This window comes from Pelecanus crispus, chromosome 12 (assembly GCF_030463565.1).
Source record: "Pelecanus crispus isolate bPelCri1 chromosome 12, bPelCri1.pri, whole genome shotgun sequence".
In the NCBI taxonomy this organism is placed as follows: Eukaryota; Metazoa; Chordata; class Aves; order Pelecaniformes; family Pelecanidae; genus Pelecanus; species Pelecanus crispus.
Genome location: NC_134654.1, coordinates 4,549,347 through 4,568,700, shown reverse-complemented (window position 1 = coordinate 4,568,700; position 19,354 = coordinate 4,549,347). Strand labels below are relative to the sequence as shown.

The following is a 19,354-nucleotide window of genomic DNA, read 5'->3' as shown; positions in this document are numbered from 1 at the left end:
CTCTTCCGTGTTTCCCTGTCTGACATGAAAAGCACATTTCAGCTGCTCCCTAATTGCTACAGAGCCACGCGGCTTTGAAGTTCATGCTGTGCATCTGGGCTCCGGTTTCCTGCGTGGTGATGCTGTAGGATTGAGCTGCCAGCGGCCGGCCGGTTTGCATCTGTTTGATCCTAACCTCCTTTTTGTTTTGTCTCCCCACCTCTGTGCCCTGCAGATTCAGAGGATGACGGGGAGTCAGAGGCAGCGAAACAACTGATTCAGCCCATAGCTGAAAAAATTATTGCCAAGTACAAAGCCAAAGAGGAGGAGGCACCGTTGCTCTTCTTCGTGGCCGGCGAGGTAAGCAGGAGGAGAGCACAGGGCTGCATCCCGCTGTGTCTTTGTATGAGGACTGAGCTGGGTTGGGTACCACTGTTGCCACTCTTCAGGTGGGTAAACTGAGGCACAGAGCTACTGCAGCTAGTCAGGGACTGCGGAGCAAAGCCAGACCTGAGTCCTGGCTCAGTCCCCTGCACTCATTGCTAGATGTTACTTCTGGCAAAGGGGTCCCACCTGCGTTTGCTCAGAGGTGGAAAAGCCTGACAGTGGGTGAGGGAGCTGCTGGGGAGGGGCAGAGAGGGGCTGGGGGATGTGGGAGGGAGCCAACAGCTGCCCCCTCGAACCCTGAGGCCGCGCAGACAGGAAAGCTGGCTGGGCAGTGGGGAGAGGAGCCAGGATTTGGGTTTCAGCCAGGCCCAGCCAGTGCTGCCCTCCTTGCTGAGGTGCCGCTGCCTTTCTTCCCACCCGGGGAGGAAGGCAGGAACCGGTGCTCTAGCCTCTTCCCTAAGGGGTGCCTCCTGCAGGCACCCCTCATCCTGCGGACTGGGCCTGTTTCCGTGCCATGAGGGTGATGCCGGGACAAAACTGTCCCTGGGAGCGGGCAGGGGCTGCTCGGGGAGCAGTGGAGTGGCAAGGGGCTGTGCTCCTGGTCTCAGCTGCAGCAGGAGCATCCGGGCTCCACTCTGCCCTGCCCTGGGGCTTGGCTGGGCATGTCACTGCAGCGCTCCCCTGTCCCCCTGTGAAATGAGGGCTGTGTCCTGAGCTGGCCACGCTGCTGGTGGCTGGGATGGTGTTTGGGATGTGCAGGCTGCGGTGCTTGGAGACAGGGATCCGCTGGAGAAAATGGGAAATGGGGGAACGGGGCTTCTGGCCTCCCTTTCCCCCATGCAGGCACTTTGCCCTGCCGCAGGCTTGAAAATGAGGAAGGTTTTGTGTAAGGGTCAGAAAAGCTCCCAGGCCCCTGCCCAGGCCTGCGGTTCCCCTCCCTAGGCGCTGCCTGGGCAGGTGGCAGCTGCTGCACGGCTGTGCGCCTGCTCCATCCCTCCACGCTCACGTCACAGCCGCAGTGTGCTGCAAGCGGGGCCCTCTGGAGCCGCCCTGCGCACAAAAGGGTCCCCACTGCCCCACCCTGCCCCCCACCCCTGCCAGGCAAGCCCCCACCGCTGCCTCCCACAGCCCCGTCGGCCCCCTCCGGGCAGGCGCTCCCACTCCCGCCGCTGTAATGGGTCTCCGAGCATCCCAGCTCAGCCCCGCGCCCCTGAATAAGCCCCTTGTTGGAAAGGCTATTTTGGGAGGGTCCAGGACCTGCTCCCCCTCCCCCAGAGCCTGTGAAGCATTTTCCTCCCGCTCGCCGGCTGTAGCTGAAACATTGCCACTATTCATCTGGCTCCCGACGTCCCTGCGGCGGTTGGGCCGAAGAATGGGGAGCGTCCGGCACGTCCCATTCATCCGTCACCTCAATAGCCGGGAGCACTGGCCCCGGGTCTCCGCCAGCCCCCATGCACAAAGCAGCTCGGCCATGGCCGGAGCAGGCGCCTCCCATTCCTCTCCCGGCACTGTCTGGGCTGGTTTTGCATTGATTAAAAAGGTTTTCGGTCCCTTTGCAGCCATGGGATAAAGGATGAGGCGTCCCGACGCCTGGGCTCTGAGCTGGCCTGGGAGGTGGGAAGGGTGGAGGGTGGCCGAGCACCCCAGCCCCGAGGCGGCGGGCCCAGCCCCACTCACCCTGCCCTGCCACGTGGTCCGGCTGCGCCAGAAACCCCTGCAATGGAAGGGGAGGCGCGACAGGAGTTACCCTGCCGGCCGCCGCCACGTGCCGCAGAGCCACCAGCCGCTAGCCGGGTGGATTGATTTCTATTACTGCCCTTGGAAAGGGGCTCAGAGGAACGCCCCGTTTCAGATGCCACTCATAATGGCCAGGAGCGGGAGATGAATCGCCCCAGCGCCGGCTTTTGCGTTGCACAGCCGTGGCAGAGCCGAATTCATTTTTCCCCTTTGCCCAGAGCTGTTCCTGGCCAAAGGGAAGGCAGCCCGCTCCCCCGGTGAGCAGCTCGCTGCTAGGGAGCCCCGTGGCTTTTGTGCTTGGACCCGCTGGTGGGGTTTTGGCGTTGGCTCAAAGCACGGACCTCCGTCCCATTCCCATTTCTTCATTTGCTCCAGGTCCCTTCGGCATCTGCCCCAGCAAACGGCGAGGCCACTGCTGTGCTGGCAGAAGGCTGGCGAGTCCCCACATTCAGCACTTGTCCCCAGCTCCTGAGCTGTGGTTGCCGAAATTGCTCCTGCCCCAGAGGCTCTGGGGTGGCCTGGGGCAGCCTGAGGGTGCTGGGAGCTGTGCCCCGCATGGAGAGGGTTGGAGGGGCGCGTGGTCCCACCCCAGCCTGGCATAAATCAGCCCGGTTTGGTTTTGACACGAACCACGGGCAGAGCAGGCAGCAAGGCGGGTGCTGCCTGCTGCGCTCGTGGTCCTGCAATGCTGGTGCAAGGCCCAAACCCTTGGGAGATAACTTGTGGGCAGGACCGTGGTGTGGAAGCGGCAAACTGCTCCTGGTTGTCCTGGCTCTGCTGATGGCTCCTCTCTCCCTCTCATTTTGGCCTCCAGGACGACATGACCGACTCCCTGCGGGATTACACCAACCTGCCCGAGGCTGCGCCCCTGCTCACCATCCTGGACATGTCGGCCCGGGCCAAGTATGTGATGGATGTGGAGGAGATCACGCCCGAGATCGTGGAAGCCTTTGTCAGCGACTTTCTAGCAGACAAGCTAAAACCCGAGCCCATCTAAGGGGGCTTCTGCGCCAACAGACGTTATTTAAAACTAGGTCTCTCTTCCGCCACTCGTGGATTCTCCAGCGTGTCCTCACGCCCGACCCAGTATCCAACCTCCTTGTGGTGCCTTGTTTTACGCAGTGAATCCTTCTCCTAAGCAAACTCCTTGAGATGCACTTTCAGCAGGGAGTCGTTGGCGTTTGGAGACTTCGCTTGTGCTTCATGGTGATATATTCTCTAATAACCAGGCCAGAACTGTTACCGTATCGTTACTTTATACATGGCACTAGCTAGCAGGCAAATCTTTTTGCATGGTGTTCTTCCCAACGTATGCATCAGGCAGTGGATGGGGTTCTCGGGGCTCTTTTCTTCTCCTTCTCCCCTTTCTTTCCTTTCCTACCACCCCTGCTGACTAAGTGACTTGAAGGAAGCAATAAGGAAACTGTCCCCTTTGCCCCTGGCCCGTCCTCCTTTCCCACGCGAGTGCCCTAACGAGGCCAAGACAAAGTCTTAACTGCTGACAACCTCTGAAAGACCGGCGCAGCTGAGCTCTTCCTCCTGGGAGCGAGATCCTTCCAGGTGGGTTTCCCACCTCCCACCCCAAGCACCGACAGCCTTAGGCGGCGCTGGCTGTGCGTGTCGGGGGGTCGCCTGCCTGCAACGGGTGGATGTTCCCTCCCAGGACCACCACCGGGCTGCCCTCGCCTCTCTTGTCTCTCCCTTGTGCTCTCCCTGTGCCCTCTCGCCCCCTTCTCTCTGGTATGAATTGTCCTCTCCCCTCTGTGTTAGTTGATTGAGCTGTTTTTCGTAGGTGTGTCCCAAACCCAACGTTAATGGTGCTGTTCTTTAAAAAATAACCAAAAAAAGCCCCAAACAAACAAAAAATCCCTCCTTAACCCAAGCAGCACAGCCGAGCCCCTGAAAAGTGACATTGTAAAAACTGTACATGGTGATTGGAACTTTGTAATAAAACCGTTATAATAACCTCGTCCCCGGAGATGCCGATTGCCGTGTCCTGCCGTCGGGGAGAGGGAGTGCACCTGGGACCCGTGCGGCAGGAGGAGCCCCCCGCAACCAGACCCCATGGGGTAGGTGTCGGTGCCGGCAGCTCCCAGCGCTGCGGTGGCTGAGCCGGGATTGCGCGTGTGTCCGTCCCATGGCTATTCCCCGTGGGACAGTGACTCCCATGAGCTATTTGGAGACACCACAGATTGGGGAGCACGGCCCCGCTGCCCCGCGCCGCGCCCACCCACCCCATGGGCTCTGCTCGCAGCCCCCCCGCTCCCCCAAGCGAGGGTCCCCCCGGCTCTTGTGGGACGCAGCAGCGGCTGTGATGGTTTCTGCCGCCAGCGCTGGGAAGGTGGTGTCCCGGAGGCGTGCGCGGTGTGCGCTGAATAGCGGGTGTTGTGCAAGCCACTGCTTTTCCCTTTCAGCTCGTTAGTCAGTGATGGCAGGATCACGGCCTCTCCCCTTTTATCGCTGCTGCAGCAACCCACCCTGGCAGGAGCTGGGAAAAGCCGCCAGCTCGGCAAGGCAGGAACTGTATAAATCCACCCTGTGTTTTGCACGTTTCAGAGGCGCTCGTGTTCGGCGGTGATTAACTGGGGAGCTGCTGGAGGAGCGGGAGCGCTGCCCGGCTCGCAGGTCCCTGAGCTGGGGAGGGCAGGGGCAGCTGGAGGGGGCTGCGTGTGGCTGGGCCGGGGGCAGGAGCCGGCGTGAGCACGCTGGCAGCAGCGCTGGGAGCTCCCTGGGTGTTGGGCTGGGAGCAACCTACCCTAAATTAACCCTAAATTCACCTGTATTCCCCCTTTACTGGAGATTTTGGAGGAAATAGCCTTTTTTGGTGAGTTATCTGCTGTAGGGTTAAGGGCTCATGCAGTGAGCTGTGCCTGGCTGGACAGCGTTCCTTCCAGCCCCCGCTGCCACCCTGTGCTCAGCGGGTGCCTGTTCGTTTTTGGGGGGGGGGGGGGGCAATCGCGGTGGGTTTGTGGTTTGAAAGACCCTGGGGTCTGTAACATTTGGTCATGTAGCAGCGGCTAATTTTTTAAAGAGGGAGAACCTGTATTCCCCTCCTGATGGCATGGTTTTGGGCTCCTAGCGAGCTCAGCACTGCCACAGCCGCTCTGGTAGCTGCTCAGTAGGAATTGGCTCAAAGCAGCAATTTTCTGCCTGAGAATTGAGTCATTTAGGGTCAATTTGATGAGCCCAGGGCTGGAGCCAGGCTCTGGAGATGGAATTGCTCAGCTGGAGCAGTTTCAGGCTTGAGGTAACACAGCTGTGGCACAGCACACCCAGCCCAGGCAGCGCTGCACACTGCTCGGATACAAGGGCTGGGGCATGGAAGAGGCTGACCCTCTGGGTTATTTCTCGAGCAGATACTATAAATTATTTCAATGTGGTAAAGGGAAACTGGAGCCAGCAGAGAGTGGGCTGGCACTAAGCAGCTGGTTGTGTGACTTGCAGCCGGAGTAGAGGAGGCATTTTTAAATGCGCAGCCGTCAAGATGCAGCTGCCAGCGATGCGGAGAGCATTGGGCAGCCTGCGCAAGAGCCTCCAGTGTGACCAGGGCCGTGTGACACATCCTGGATTCACGGAGGTGGATTGCTGTGAGCCGGCTTGTTGCCCTTGGGGATGCACAGACAGGCCCCAGCATCTTCTTCCCTAGGGCCCGGTGCCCGTTCCCCTCTGAGGGACAGGCGCAGTGAGCGGCAGTGCCCACCACTCCCTTCCCACCCTTTCCCTCCTGCGTTCATAATTCATCCGCGCCAAGACCCAGCTGCCAGATCGAGCGGTGCCCAGGCGGCTGTGTGGGGACAGCCACCGCCAGCGGCATGGTCACGAGTGCCGGAGCTTGGGCACCCCACACCACAGCTGGTACCCACAGCAGGGGGGTTGTGCCGCTCTCATTGCCTATTGGTGCACAGGGTTTGGGTAAGCACAGGCAGGACCCATGCAGGTGGCCGCTATTTGCCCTTTCTGACCCCAAAAGCACCAGCAGCAGCCAGGCCGCGCAGCCCGGGGCTGCGAGAGAACGGACACGCCTTGTCAGCGGCATCCTGGCCGGGCCGGCACAAATGCTGCGGCGGCTGCTGCACCCTGATGCCGCAGGGAGGGAGCTGAGGCCTCCCCGGGTCTGCCGGGTGGGCCCGGAGGAGCCCTGCCCAGGGCTGTCAACGGGAGGGAGTGGGAAAGCCAGGCAGCAGGGAGCTGGCTGCCCGCAGGGTGAGGGCCTGCACCCGCCAGCCTTTCCCTTCTCACTAGCATCACCATGCGGCCGGAGCACCCACGGGCTCACCCAGGAGTCACGCACTCATCCAGGCACAGCTCCGCCGCTGCCAGAGCCGTTTAATACCGATTTACTGCAAACCAAACAGCCTGAACTGCAATTTTATTAACTCTACAGCGTGCCAAAGGGAAAAGATGTTTCTTCAGCACCCAGACCTCAGCAGTTTAGCCCACCACAGGGAACTTCTGCCTTTTGTCTTCCTGCTTGAGCCGCTGCAGCAACTGTCTCTTCCCCTCAAACAGCACAATGCCAGCAGCTATAGCGGAGTTTAAGCTGTCCACGCCTGGCACCACGGGAATGACCAGTCTCTTCCCCCCCGTGCTGGCTGCGAGGTGAAGCGCGTCTGGGCTCAGACCGTGGGTCTCTCCGCCGATCACCACTGCCACAGGAGTCTGTGTCCAGTTCTCGTAGTAATACTGCGCAGCCAGCTCTGGGACGCAGACACCCGCCGCTCCCTCCTCGTCCTCGTGCTCGAGAGCAGCCTTGGGTTTGGATTTCACAGGAGCCTTTGGGTTGCCGGGAGCATAGCCAGCCCCGCCAGCTCCCCTCGATGTGGACGCGGTCTCAGCCTGAGCACCTGGGTCTTTGTTGTCGGCCACACAGACCTGGACGCCGGCAGGAAGGTTGCTGGGAACAGATTCCCAGTCCAGGTTGGCAACGATGGGCAGACGGAAGTGAGCTCCCATGCCTGCACGGAGCACCTTTGGCTCCCAGGGATCCACACAGCCTGAGAGGGAAGGGAGGAAAACGGCGACACTGCAGCGGCTCCCACAAAGACGGGTTCAGCAGCTGCTGCTTCCCGCGGCAAATCATGTCTGGGCTGGGCGCTGCTTACAAACTCCTGGGAACAACATCTTCAAGCACCTCTTATTCCCTGCCTTACCCCCAAATTACTCAAACTAAACTTTTTTTTCCCCCCAGGGAAAGGCTCTTACCTTTGGTGAGCAGCACTTTCTCACAGCCTGCTCCTGCTGCAGATCTCAGAATAGTCCCCAGGTTTCCTGGATCTCGGATGTTGTCGCAGATGAGGAGCAGTGGCAGGGAGCTGGTTAGCTGAGCGGCAGGGTAAGACATCTTGGCATGATTGGGCTTGGAAAAGATCCCTGAGGAGACAAAGTGCTGACAGGCTTCTGACTAACACTCCCCAAGGAGAGGGCTGTCCCTCATTTAGCTGGCCCAAACTTCACTAAAGAGGTGCTGGAGAGGGTGTTAGGAAAAGCACCGCTTAAGAGAAGTTTGAGAAGAGTTTGTCACTTTACAAGGACAAATATTTCCCAGCAGAGCTGAAGCAACGTGCTACTAAAATTGAGCATTATTCCCTTCAGGGTACTCTAGGAGCCACTTCCACAGTTACCAGATCAGGGCAAATAAAGGGAATTCTCTCAAATTACGCCACTCTTGACGCACTGCCAGAATGTGTAGGGGAAGGTTACTTCACACATACTAAATGTGAATTAATTTTCCCTTTGAGCAGCATTGTGACTGTTTCTAAGGCGACTTACCTATAAGCCCCTGAGGAGTTATGAGGTCAGACCAGCTCTTAATGTCTTCAAATTTCACCTTAACTAAATTGGCCCGTTTTAGCTCCGCCTCGGGCAGCTCCTTCAGGTGCCCCACGGTGCTGAAGAAGAGAGTCTGCAGCACAGCTCCTGCCTCCAGGGCGTCCTTGATCAGCCTGTGACCCTCCAGCAGAACCTTCCCGTGATGATCCCGAAACTTCTTCGACTTGGCGATAGTCACCACTTTTCTGCGGAGAAGCCAATCAGAGAAAACGGCTGTGACGCTACCACCACCTTCAGTCTGACGTTTGCCAGCCACCGAGGGAAGCCCCGCGGGTAGCTTTAGGCCGGCTCTAACTGGCATTGCGGTATCGGCCTCTACCCAGAGCCCCCAAACGTCGGGATTTGCCTCCAACCCCGCAGGCGGGGCGCGGGGCAGCTCAGGGGCGGTTCCGCAGCCGGCTCGGAGCGGGGCATCCCCGCGGCGGGGCCCGGCTCCCTCCCGCAGCGGTGACGCCCGCGGGCCGCGCCTCACCCCAGCCTCCTGTCACCGGCCGCCGCCTTCTCGTACCACAGCCCCGGCCCGGCCGGGCTCCGCTCCACCGCCGGCGGCGGCGGCGGGGGGCGCTCCCGGGGGCTCTGCTGCGCCTCGGCCGCCGCGCCCCGCTCCTTCTGCGGCGGCAGCACCCGCACGGGGCTCCGCCGCAGCGCCCGCACCCCGCGCCGCCCCACCGCCGCCTCCCTCGGCCCGCCGGCCCGCAGCAGCGAGCGGCCCAGCCGGGCCGCCAGCCGCCTCAGCGCCGCCATCTTTCCGCCGAGCGTCACCGCCTGCGCGACGGGCGCGCTTCCGCTAACGTCACTGCCTGCGCGACGGTCCGAGTGTCGCCCGCCCGCCGCCATGGGGGCTCGGCGCGCGCTCCACTTCGTCTTCAAAGTGGGCGACCGCGGCCGGAGCGCGCGCTTCTACCGCGAGCTGCTGGGCATGAGCGTGAGCGGCGGGGCGGGGCGCGGCGCGTGCGGGGGGCGGGGCCTGAGGCCGGGGCGGGGCGGGGCGGGCGTCGCCCACCTCAGCTGCCGAGGGCCCGGGGCTGCCCCGGCCCGGCCCGGGTGGGCGCTGCGGGAGGCCGGGGGCTCCTCCGCCCTCCGTGCCCGCTGGGCCCCTGCCCCGCCCCGCCCCGCCCCGGGCAGCCGCGGGGGGTGCGGGCCGCCGCCGCCGCCTCCGGCCCTCGCCCCCCGGGGGCCGCCAGCGCCGCCTTAGGCCTGGTGGGCAGCGCTGAGGGGAACGGGGAATCATCGAATCGTTTAGCTTGGAAAAGACCTTTAAGACAGAATCGTAGAATCATAGAATCATCGAATCGTTTAGCTTGGAAAAGACCTTTAAGACAGAATCGTAGAATCATAGAATCATTGAATCGTTTAGCTTGGAAAAGACCTTTAAGACAGAATCGTAGAATCATCGAATCGTTTAGGTTGGAAAAGACCTTTAAGACAGAATCGTAGAATCATAGAATCATCGAATCGTTTAGCTTGGAAAAGACCTTTAAGACAGAATCGTAGAATCATAGAATCATTGAATCGTTTAGCTTGGAAAAGACCTTTAAGACAGAATCGTAGAATCATCGAATCGTTTAGGTTGGAAAAGACCTTTAAGACAGAATCGTAGAATCATAGAATCATCGAATCGTTTAGGTTGGAAAAGACCTTTAAGACAGAATCGTAGAATCATCGAATCGTTTAGGTTGGAAAAGCCCTTTAAGACAGAATCGTAGAATCATAGAATCATCGAATCGTTTAGCTTGGAAAAGACCTTTAAGACAGAATCGTAGAATCATAGAATCATCGAATCGTTTAGGTTGGAAAAGCCCTTTAAGACAGAATTGTAGAATCATCGAATCGTTTAGGTTGGAAAAGACCTTTAAGACAGAATCGTAGAATCATAGAATCATCGAATCGTTTAGCTTGGAAAAGACCTTTAAGACAGAATCGTAGAATCATAGAATCATCGAATCGTTTAGCTTGGAAAAGACCTTTAAGACAGAATCATAGAATCATCGAATCGTTTAGCTTGGAAAAGACCTTGAAGACAGAATTGTAGAATCATCGAATCGTTTAGGTTGGAAAAGACCTTTAAGACAGAATCGTAGAATCATAGAATCATCGAATCGTTTAGGTTGGAAAAGACCTTTAAGACAGAATCATAGAATCATCGAATCGTTTAGCTTGGAAAAGCCCTTTAAGATCATCCAGTCCAACCATTAACCTACACTACCAAGTCCACACTAACCCAATCAAGGGTAGACTAGGCTAAACCATGTCCCGAAGTGCCACATCTGCCCGTTTTTTGAACAATTCCAGAGATGGGGACTCCACCACCTCTCTGGGCAGCCTGTTCCAATTCTTGACCACCCTTTCCGTAAAGAAAAGAATCATCGAATCGTTTAGGTTGGAAAAGACCTCTAAGATCATCCAGTCCAACCATTAACCTAACGCTACCAAGTCCACCACTAAACCAATTAAGGGGAGAGCAGCAATTCCATGTTTCCTGGCTTGCTGGAAGGCGTCTCCTCCGCCCTGACCCCTCTCTCTGTCTCCCCCCTTCCCAAGGTGCTGAGGCACGAGGAGTTCGAGGAGGGCTGCAAAGCCAGCTGCAACGGGTGAGTGCCCCCGCACCCCGACCCGGCCCTTTGTTGCCCCTAAAACACCCGCCGGCCGCGCCCAGCCATGTATCCGTATTTTATAGGTAAAATAGGGCTTGGGGTTTTTTCCCGCTTCCCTTAGAATCAACGGGTCCCCTTTTTGTGTTGAAAACCAGGTCCCTTTTTTTGTGTTGTTGAAGCGCAAGTATCGCTGTAGTACACCTATACAATGATACTGAACTTCAGAAAATTATTTCTAAACTTCCCTGGAATTACATTCAACTTCGTTGTTTTTTCACAGGCATGGGGCTACCTAGGGTCTTGAGTTAAAAATCCTCCTGGTAGCCCAAAAGGCTTTTTTGTCTTTCTCCACGAATAAAAGAAATCTTACAATCTCATGCCTAACCACTTACTTTTCCTACTTCACGCTAAGGAAGTGCTCATATAATTCCAGCTAGTGAGCACCTTGCGCTCTTAAAACGTGAGCTGTTAAGAAGGAAGTAGAATTACTTTTGTCGTGTGGTCATGAACACCAGCCCAAGGTCAAAACCATTGACCGGGGCGATGCCTGTCTGCTGTGTGCTGAGCTGCAATGAGAATTCTTCACAGGTATCGGCTCCTACTTGGTGGGAGGTTACTGGATTACCTGTGCGATTTTTTTTACTCTAGAAATGCAATTCCTCCTTGAAACACTAATACTTGCAGTGCTTGATGTTTGCTTCTAATGCTCATGACAATTAAATCTGGATGTTCCAGCCCTTATGATGGAAAATGGAGCAAAACGATGGTGGGCTACGGGCCAGAAGACAATCACTTTGTTGCAGAATTGACGTACAATTATGGTATCGGAGAGTATCGCCTGGGCAATGACTTTCTGGTAAGTACTGCACTTAGCAGCAAAATCTTTCTTCTTAAGATAAGCTTTTTTATTTTTATGATTAGGAGTTTGTTCAGCATATAGGTTGTACCCGTTGCTTTTTTTTTTTTGCTGTTTGGTTCCTTAAACGCTTTTTATTCTTGCTTTTGTAGTTGTCTGCAAGTTGGAAGAACAGAAACTAGAGCAGCTTCTGTGCTCACTTAGGATCCAGGGAACGCTTCCTTGAGCACCTTCCAACTCGGTTGCTGTGTGTGTAGGACAGCTGGTATTTGCTGGCAGATCTAATGTGGAATGATTAGCTAAGTAGGATCTTGCTGTAGGAAAACACTCTTATTTATTATTACTTATTTCTTTGTTATTTATTAGCTGACAGCCAATGAAGTTTTTGTGTTTTGTCTGTGAGTACATGTCATGTGTTTGCCCGTTGTTTCCCCTGAGCTAATATTCTTCCCCTGTTTTGTGGGATGTCAGGGAACAGCTGCTTGGAGCCACAGATGTCAACCTAACCCAGTAGAACAGTTAGGAACTCGGTTTTCTTTTTCTGTACAGTGTGTTGAATTGGAGTTCTAGATTCCTTTTGCTTTTCATTTCCCTTTGGTGCGAAAGAAGGGTAGGTTAGTGCATTCCAAATATACATGGGATGCACAGTGAGATTAAGCTTATTTAATAGGAGCAAGATACCTGGTTCTCAGGAGATCATATGGTCCATCTGTTATAAAAAGTAATCTCGTTTGTGGTCGTTTGTAGAGGCAGACTATTGAAAGGTAGGACTTACACACCATCCACCCTGTAAATTCCATGTGTGTCTATTCTGTTCTCACTAGGGCATAACGCTCGTGTCCAGCCAGGCTGTGAGCAATGCTAAGAAGATGGGGTGGCCCCTCCAAGAAGTCACAACTGGTATTTTTGAAGCTGAAGCTCCAGGGGGGTACAAGTTCTATTTGGAAGACAAGGAACAGCTCAAGCAAGGTGAAACTTAGACACTCGCTCTTACTGGTGTTCAAAACCAATTTACGAGTGGGATACTGGATTGAGCTGTGCATTTATCTCGATGGCATTTTATGCATCAGAGCATGGTTTTGTTATTTCTTTGTTACTTTCCTTCTCAAGAGCATACAACTGAGTTTAAAACAACAATATATTTGTAACTAATTTCAAATTATTGCAATCTTCTAGATCCTGTGCTAAAGGTAACCTTGGGTGTCTCTGATCTGCAAAAGTCTATTAACTACTGGTCTGATTTGCTTGGAATGAAAATATATGAGAAGGATGAGGAAAAACAAAGGGCTTTGCTAGGCTATGCGGATAACCAGGTTAGTCCTTAGAAAACTTTCCAGTTCTGATCTTTCAAAGTTGCGTCTCATCGTAGAAACCTCTCATTTCATGAGAACAAAATCCTAAAGGGAAAAAAAAGCTCTTAATTAAAGCAACTGTGCACTTCATTCTGTGCCTTTAAATTAAAGCTTGCCTACACTTAACCGTACGTTTTTAAAAAAAGCTGTGGTTTGCTCTGGTAATTCTGGCTTGTTGGGAAATATGTATGTGGGCAATTTTGAAACCATCTGCATCAGTGAAAAGCTGGGGCGAACGTAGCACTGAGAACAGCGTCCTTGCGAGTCAGGCTTGCTTTCTTTCCTCTTTCAGTGTAAGTTGGAGTTGAAGACTGTTGGGGGAGCGGTGGACCACGGGACAGCGTTTGGGCGGATTGCCTTCTCCTGTGCAAAGGACGAGGTAACGATCACATTTCCCTTACCCCTTTCATTACCCAGAGCCGACTAGTGGGAGTCAGTGCTGACTTCTAGTATTAGCAAAATATCTCAGATGTGAACAAAATAATACCGAGGAGATACTTGGTTTATATATCTCGCAGTGGGAATGTAATTGAGTTGTGGGTAATGGGGAACTGTAAATGAGAACAACCTGAATGCATCTGATCTTCATCTGACTAGGGGTGATTTTTGTTTGTTTCCTGTTTAAGTTGCCAGTCATTGAAGCACTGATGAAGAAGGAGAATCAGAAAATTTTAACGCCTCTGGTTAGCTTGGACACACCTGGCAAAGCCACAGTGCAAGTGATTATTTTGGCTGATCCTGTGAGTAATGTTGGAAATAGTGATTAAATTCGATTTAAATTTCTCTCTGCCATTTATCTAACTTACCTGCTCTTAAACTTGGTTTAGGATGGCCATGAAATCTGTTTTGTGGGAGATGAAGCCTTTAGAGATCTGTCCAAGGTGGACCCTAACGGTGACAAATTGTTAGACGATGTAAGTAATGTCTGCACATTCATTTTCTTCCCGATTATAGATACCTGTAGAATCTAATTTTCATTCTGTGTGGAGATTATCTGAGCAGCAAATTGTATGGTCTTGCTAAGGAAAACAAATCAGTTTTTCAAGTTCACTTAGTGTCCTGGCTAGAGTTTTCCAGCCTCGCTCACGAGGCAGCCGAGTGGTGGTGTCTCTTGCTGGACATGTCAGCGACGCTTTGGTGCAAGTTACTACAGAAAACAATTTTTGAGCTGCAGTACGTCAGCGCAGCCAGACCTCCTCCTGAGGCAGAGGGACTCTGATATGGAGCACAAGCTATGTGGGGAGGCTGCCTTTAAACTATCCCCTTTTGCTTTTGTATTACCAGATTATCTATTTATTTGCTGCAGCAGAGAACACTGGTTCTCAGTGTCTGTTTTCCTTACTAGTATGTAAAAAAATAATTTATCCATCAGAATAGCTTTCCTCCAAATTAGAAAGTGTCCTTGTGATCAATCTGGATTTGCGGGAGACGCTGCTGAGTGCGAGCAGCCGGGTGTCTGGCGACAGGGCTGCTGTTCTGAACATGTTAACGCTTTTCTTTGTGCAGGCCATGGCGGCGGACAACAGTGACAAATGGTTTGCTGCGCAAAAAATGAAGAAGGCTTCTGCTTAGCTGGAGAAAAGGACTGGGCTGCTTGGTCGTGCCATGGTTTTCATCTGAGCAAAACGCCAATGCTACATTAACGTGTTGTGTTACCCCTTCCAGTAAGAGGGTGCCGTAATGCCCCATGCTGGTTGGTTGGTTTGATTGAAGCTTGTGTCTCTTACTGCTACTCTCTCCTTTCAAGCAATAGCATGTTCTCCTTCAAGAAAAATTAGGTTGTGCAGCAAGGACCAGATTGAGCATGTGGCTTCAAAAACAGGGGCCATCAGTTAAGAGGAAAAACTCATTTCTCTGTTGTTGTTATACTTGACAAAGAAGTCGCTGGATTCATTAGAATACCCAATCCTCTAACTAATTGGCTTATAGCTGTCTTGGATTTGCAGCTTAGAGAAGTTGTGAGCGTTGCAGGTACCCTGCTTCCATGGCGAAGTGTCAGGCTGAAGGGAAGGGCTGCGTACGGAGAACTCGAGCTGTTCAGCTGTCATAGTGCATGCCTGTTTATTGGGAACAGAGAAATTATCTTGCTAAAGCACATGAATATTCTAGTCTGGAGCAAACCCTGTTTTCATTCCAAGATGTTTCCCCAGCTTTCGAGGTGAAATCTTCACTTGAGAAGCCCGTGGTGCGTTTCTCACTGGGGTCGTGTTATTGATGGGGTGGTTTCCACCCCTTACCAAGGAGCCTTCCACATTCCGGGCGGGAGCTGGGGCCAAGCTTCAGGGCCTGCAGCAGCGCTGCGCTGTCTGCTGAGGTGCCGGGAGGTAACTTGAAATAAATATATCATGGTTTTGATGAGAAATTGCCTTTGGAAGTAACAGTTTGGGGTTTATTCCGTTGGAATGAAGTCAGTCTGCTTTTGCTCCTGGAATAAGGGCTGGGAATACAGGGAGTAATTACCAGCATTGTCCATGTCGGGCACGCTGCCGTGGTTTGTAATCTGTCTTGATGAAAACCTTAAATAAGTTTCACAGAGAAAAGCAGGCAAAATCAGCGGCGTTCGCAGTCGCCGAGGCGTGTCGGCGCTTGTAGTTGAATATTCGGAGGCGCATTTCATATTATTTCAAGCAGGAAAAATTCCTCACTGTGACGTTGTTGCTTGAGCTTTTTCATTCAAGCCCCACGACGATTTTCGGTCGCCTATCGATCGGTTTTAGAAGCGTCACGCGTAAGCTGCGCCCCCGACACCGGCGCTGCCGCTTGCCCGTGTTGCCCTTAAAGGAATAAAAGCGATGCGGGGGGGCGGTTTGAGTGCCTGCCTCCTAGCACGGCGCTGCGCCACGTTCCGCACCCTTTTAATCGGGGTCTCGGCACCCCCCGCGCGCCCAAATTCATCCCGGGAAGGGGCGGGGGCGGCGGGCGGCACCGCCGGGCCGCCAGGGGGCGCTGCGGGCGGGGCGGGGGCGCTCCCCGCATGACGTCAGAGCGCGGCGCCCGCCTTCGGGCCACGCCGCCGCCGCCAGCATGGAGGCCGGTGGGTGCGGGGCCGGGGGGAGCGGGGCCGGGGGCGGGCGGGGGGAGGCCGGGGCCGGGCCGGGCCGAGGTAACGGTGTCTCCGCGCAGGGCCGTGGGGCGTGTGCGAGGAGACGGCCATCTTGCACGGCGCCTTCCTGCTGGCCGCCCGGCTGACCCAGCCGCGGCCGCTGCGGGAGCTGCGCAAAGCCGACTGGCCACGCGTGGGACCCCCCATCACCGACGCCCTGGGGGAGATCGGGGCCCGCTGCCCTTCGCCGCTGCAGCACAGCCTCTGGAAGACAGAGGCCGTGGCCATCGTCTGGGCTAAAGTCCTGCTGCCGGGCCCGCCGGCCGCCTCGCTGGACCAGGGATGGAAGGAGGACGGCTTCTTCTCCGTGGGCAGGATGATCCCCGACGTGAACCGCACCGTCCTCTTCGAGCTGGTCAAGGCCCTCGGTGCGCCCCGGCTCTTCGTGCAGCTGCTGCTGGCGCTGCCCCGGGGTATGCACCGGAGCGAGCTGGAGCGCTTGGTGGAGTACGTCGCCAGCGAGACGTCCCCGTCGGACGTCAGGTTCTTCTTGGACGTGTGGTGGGAGGTGATGAAACGCAAGGAGGGACAGGAAGATGCAACAGTCTCTATGTTCGGCGCTCTCATACGTCAGCATGCATGTGAGTCCTCTCTGGACGATGGTCTCCAGCCCCCAAAGAGGTTCAAGGGTGACCCTGGCTCTCTGAACGACCCCCCTGCTGCTGCCAGCCTGCTCACGGTCCTGATAGAGGGGTTAAAGCAAACCTACGGGAGCATCACCCTGCCCGACATGAGGAGCTACGCCTTGGCCAACCTGGTGGAGCTGCTGTCCGTGTTCACCGAGCTAGAGCCAGAGGGCAGCCCCCTCCCCATCGCAGAGTACCTAGACAAAGTCAGCTCTGTGGTCAGCCTCTGGATCAGCGACGCTGAAAGTGAGTTCCACCACAGGGGGCTGGACGAGAAGGTGAAGGAAGCAGAGAGAAGCATGAGCCTCTTGTCTGTGGCCAAGCTCTCTCGTGAGGAGCTCTTTGTTGGCTTGGACTTTCTCTGCAGCTTGTTGCGTGCCTGGGGAGAGGAGCTGCAAGGCACCCTGAACAGCTCTGAGGAGCTCTGCTATGAGAGCTACCGGCTCCTGGACGCTCTTACCACCTTTGGGAAGAACCTGGTTTCCTTCTCGGAGACTAGAGACCTGGGTGAGGATGAGACACGGGTAGTGTTAGAGCTGACACAGATCGCCAAGGACTTTCTCAAGGAGATAAGTGCCAGCCTGAAGAGCAAGGATTTGGACACCAGCCTTGTGTCTTCAGTTGCCATGACAATCATTGAGCAAAAGCTGGACCGGCACATGGAGATGTGCTCCGTTTTTGCATCTGAAAAGACCTGGGCCTTTTCGAAGGACTGGGTTGACTGCCTTGTGAAAAACAAGGCTCTCTTCCAGAAACCAGAGCTAGTTCTGAAATTGCTGGAGACGCTGGTGAACTTTGCCATGTTCCGCCAAGACAAGGAGGCCCGAGAGCTGCAGATGCAAGTGACCAAAGCCATCGTGGAGTGTTACAGTGAGCTTTCACTAACTGACAAAAACAAAGTGATCTCGGGTGTCCTGGCATCCTGGGGCGGACCAGGTCTGTCCCTGAACTTGCAGGTTGTCGTGGAAGGCTTCCAGGAGGATCTGAATGTGACTTTCAACCAGATCACGAAGAGTGTGTCTGATGAAGGCCTGACCAGGGCTGTGGCTTCTGTGGCCAGGCTCATGCTGCTGTACCCCGAGGCCACAGTGAAGCAGGTTTGTAATCTTGCTGTAGTCAACCTAGGAGCACACCAGTTCCTCGTGCAAATCCTCTGCTCCTTCCCAGCACTGAGCTTCCTGGAGACCCACGATGATCCAGGCAGGCCACGCAACCTGGTGGTGAGGTGTCTGGAAGAGGCAGTATGGGGGAAGCTTTCCACTGCGAGGGAAGAGGAGCAGTTCCTTGAGTTCCTGACCTTTCTCGTGCAGCCAAGCTCAGCTGCCCCCCTTGTGTCACCTGCAGAGGTGACCAAAGCCTTTGTCCTTCCTTATTTGAAGTCAGACTCTGCTCAAATTGAGCTGAGCCTGCAGATCCTCAGTAAGCTTTTGGGGATACAGTCCTGTTCAGAAGAGCACTGGATCAAGTCCTGTCACCCATTTCCGCTTCTCCTCAGCCTCTGCAAGCTTCTAGATGGTTACACAAAGTACTGGCATCAGCCTAGGGACCAGCTCTTCCCTTCACTGGAGACCAAAGACCTCGTACTGAACATCCTCTGCCAGCTCTGCGAGGTGGTAAGGCCAGAAACTGCCCCCTCCCCTGAGCTGTGGGTCCAGTCGCTGGCTTGGCTTCACAGGAAGGTGGCGTCACTGGACTGGACCATCGGTCTCCGGCTGAAGCAGCTTTACGGAGACCACTTCAAGAACGAGGTCCCAGCGACGCTGTTTGAGATCTGCACGCTTCCCGAGGACGAGTGGACGTCCCAGCCTTTGCCAGCTTATGGACCGGGCAGCGGGCTCCTGGCATGGATGGAGTGCTGCTGCATGTCCACGGCACTCAGGGAGACGATGTTGACGCTCCTCACGGTCAACGTGGACAACCCTGAAGAAGTGAATCTTTTCAGCAAAGGGTTCCTGGTGGCCCTCATTCAGGTCCTCCCTTGGTGCAGCCACAGCGAATGGAAAAGGCTCATGCACGTGGTCGAAGACCTGCTGCAGAGGCAAGTCTTGCACGTCCCGTACACGCTGGAATACGTGCAGTACATGCCCCTGCTCAACCTCCGGCCGTTTGCCTGCTACCTCCAGTTTTCCGTGCTCTTCCTGCGGGGCTTCCAGCTCCTCTGCAGCTCCAGCTGTTCCACCTGGCTGCCGGCAGAGGCTTGGCTCCACGTGGTCCAGCTGTACTGCAGCAGCCTCACGGACCTGCTGGGCTCCGTCAAGAGCGCCGCGGGGTCCCCCTCGCACCCCGCCGAGGACAGGACCCCCGCGCAGGAGGTGTCCTTCATCTGCATCCAGATGTTCTGCCACCTGCTGCACATCGCCGCCATGCTGCCGGAGAAGGGGTGCAGCGAGCCACTGGTGGTGGTGGCATTGGAGATCCTCTCGCAGTACGAGATGTTCAGCAGCGCCGATACGTCTCCCAGCAACACACTGCGGAGAGCCAACGAGAGGCACTTCCTGGAGTCCATCACGGACAACGTCAGCGACGAGGCGCTGCGCAGCCCCCTCCTGCAGAAGCTCAGCAAGCTGGCAGCCCGCTCGGCCGGGGAGCCGGCTTGAGAAGCTGGAGAGGGCGACAGAGGAGAGCGCTGACCCTGCCTCAGGGGACCCCTTACGTGGAAAGTTGTAAGATCTATAATAAACCCTATCTATTTTTCCTTTTTGAACTTATTTCCCCCCTGCTGTGTTTTTTTCCAACCTGTCTAAGCAGTGAAGGGGCCGTGTAAAGATGGGTAGGAACAACTGCTGTAATATTCCAGCGGGAATAGCTGTGAACACAGCTGTTCTTGAGCCGAGCTGCCGGTCCTGTGGCTCCAGCCTTGCCTGCTGGCGGTCTGGATTTATACAGAGATC

General features: G+C 55.3%; 4 protein-coding genes across 10 annotated transcripts in view; 3 read left to right on the top strand and 1 right to left on the bottom strand.

Annotated features, from left to right (window-relative positions):
- NXN (nucleoredoxin) overlaps positions 1-3,100 on the top strand; it is a 52,531-nt gene extending 49,431 nt beyond the window's left edge. Inside the window, exons 7-8 of the mRNA XM_075720063.1 lie at positions 215-339; positions 2,918-3,100. Coding sequence (XP_075576178.1) covers positions 215-339; positions 2,918-3,100 — 308 coding nt within the window. The remainder of the gene's footprint in view (positions 1-214; positions 340-2,917) is intronic.
- A 3,365-nt stretch (positions 3,101-6,465) lies between these two features.
- On the bottom strand, positions 6,466-8,676 carry MRM3 (mitochondrial rRNA methyltransferase 3). Its single transcript, XM_075719942.1, has 4 exons — positions 8,405-8,676; positions 7,873-8,117; positions 7,306-7,473; positions 6,466-7,097 (listed from the first exon to the last, which is right to left on the bottom strand). Exons 1-4 carry the CDS (start codon positions 8,674-8,676, stop codon positions 6,535-6,537), a joined length of 1,248 nt encoding a protein of 415 aa, XP_075576057.1. The 3' UTR covers positions 6,466-6,534.
- Positions 8,677-8,767: 91 nt separating this feature from the next.
- GLOD4 (glyoxalase domain containing 4) lies at positions 8,768-15,367 on the top strand. Of its 7 annotated transcripts, none has more exons than XM_075719702.1 (9): positions 8,768-8,857; positions 10,474-10,523; positions 11,262-11,382; positions 12,207-12,351; positions 12,559-12,695; positions 13,027-13,113; positions 13,400-13,474; positions 13,562-13,648; positions 14,241-15,367. In XM_075719702.1, the coding sequence occupies exons 1-9, from the start codon at positions 8,768-8,770 to the stop codon at positions 14,304-14,306; spliced, it is 858 nt and encodes a 285-aa protein (XP_075575817.1). In that variant the 3' UTR covers positions 14,307-15,367. The 7 variants fall into 7 exon arrangements, with proteins under 7 accessions (XP_075575817.1, XP_075575819.1, XP_075575818.1 ...); XM_075719704.1 differs by having other exon boundaries at positions 13,361-13,417; XM_075719703.1 differs by having other exon boundaries at positions 13,361-13,474; positions 13,616-13,648.
- A 486-nt stretch (positions 15,368-15,853) lies between these two features.
- Positions 15,854-19,060, top strand: GEMIN4 (gem nuclear organelle associated protein 4; the record flags this gene model as incomplete). The annotated part of the gene is made up of 1 exon (XM_009486539.2): positions 15,854-19,060. A coding segment is annotated over one exon (3,207 nt), but the record flags the coding sequence as incomplete, so codon positions are not given.
- Between the last annotated feature and the right edge of the window lie 294 nt (positions 19,061-19,354).

Coding starts and splice junctions, on each gene's coding strand:
- GLOD4 (XM_075719701.1), top strand. CDS start 8,768: ATGGGGGCTCGGCGCGCGCTCCACTTCGTCTTCAAAGTGGGCGACCGC. Junction 8,858..10,473: donor GCGAGCTGCTGGGCATGAGC/GTGAGCGGCGGG, acceptor CCCCTTCCCAAG/GTGCTGAGGCACGAGGAGTT. Junction 13,475..13,561: donor TGATTATTTTGGCTGATCCT/GTGAGTAATGTT, acceptor AACTTGGTTTAG/GATGGCCATGAAATCTGTTT.
- MRM3 (XM_075719942.1), bottom strand. CDS start 8,676: ATGGCGGCGCTGAGGCGGCTGGCGGCCCGGCTGGGCCGCTCGCTGCTG. Junction 8,118..8,404: donor GCCGGTGACAGGAGGCTGGG/GTGAGGCGCGGC, acceptor GCTTCTCCGCAG/AAAAGTGGTGACTATCGCCA. Junction 7,474..7,872: donor AACTCCTCAGGGGCTTATAG/GTAAGTCGCCTT, acceptor TTGTCTCCTCAG/GGATCTTTTCCAAGCCCAAT.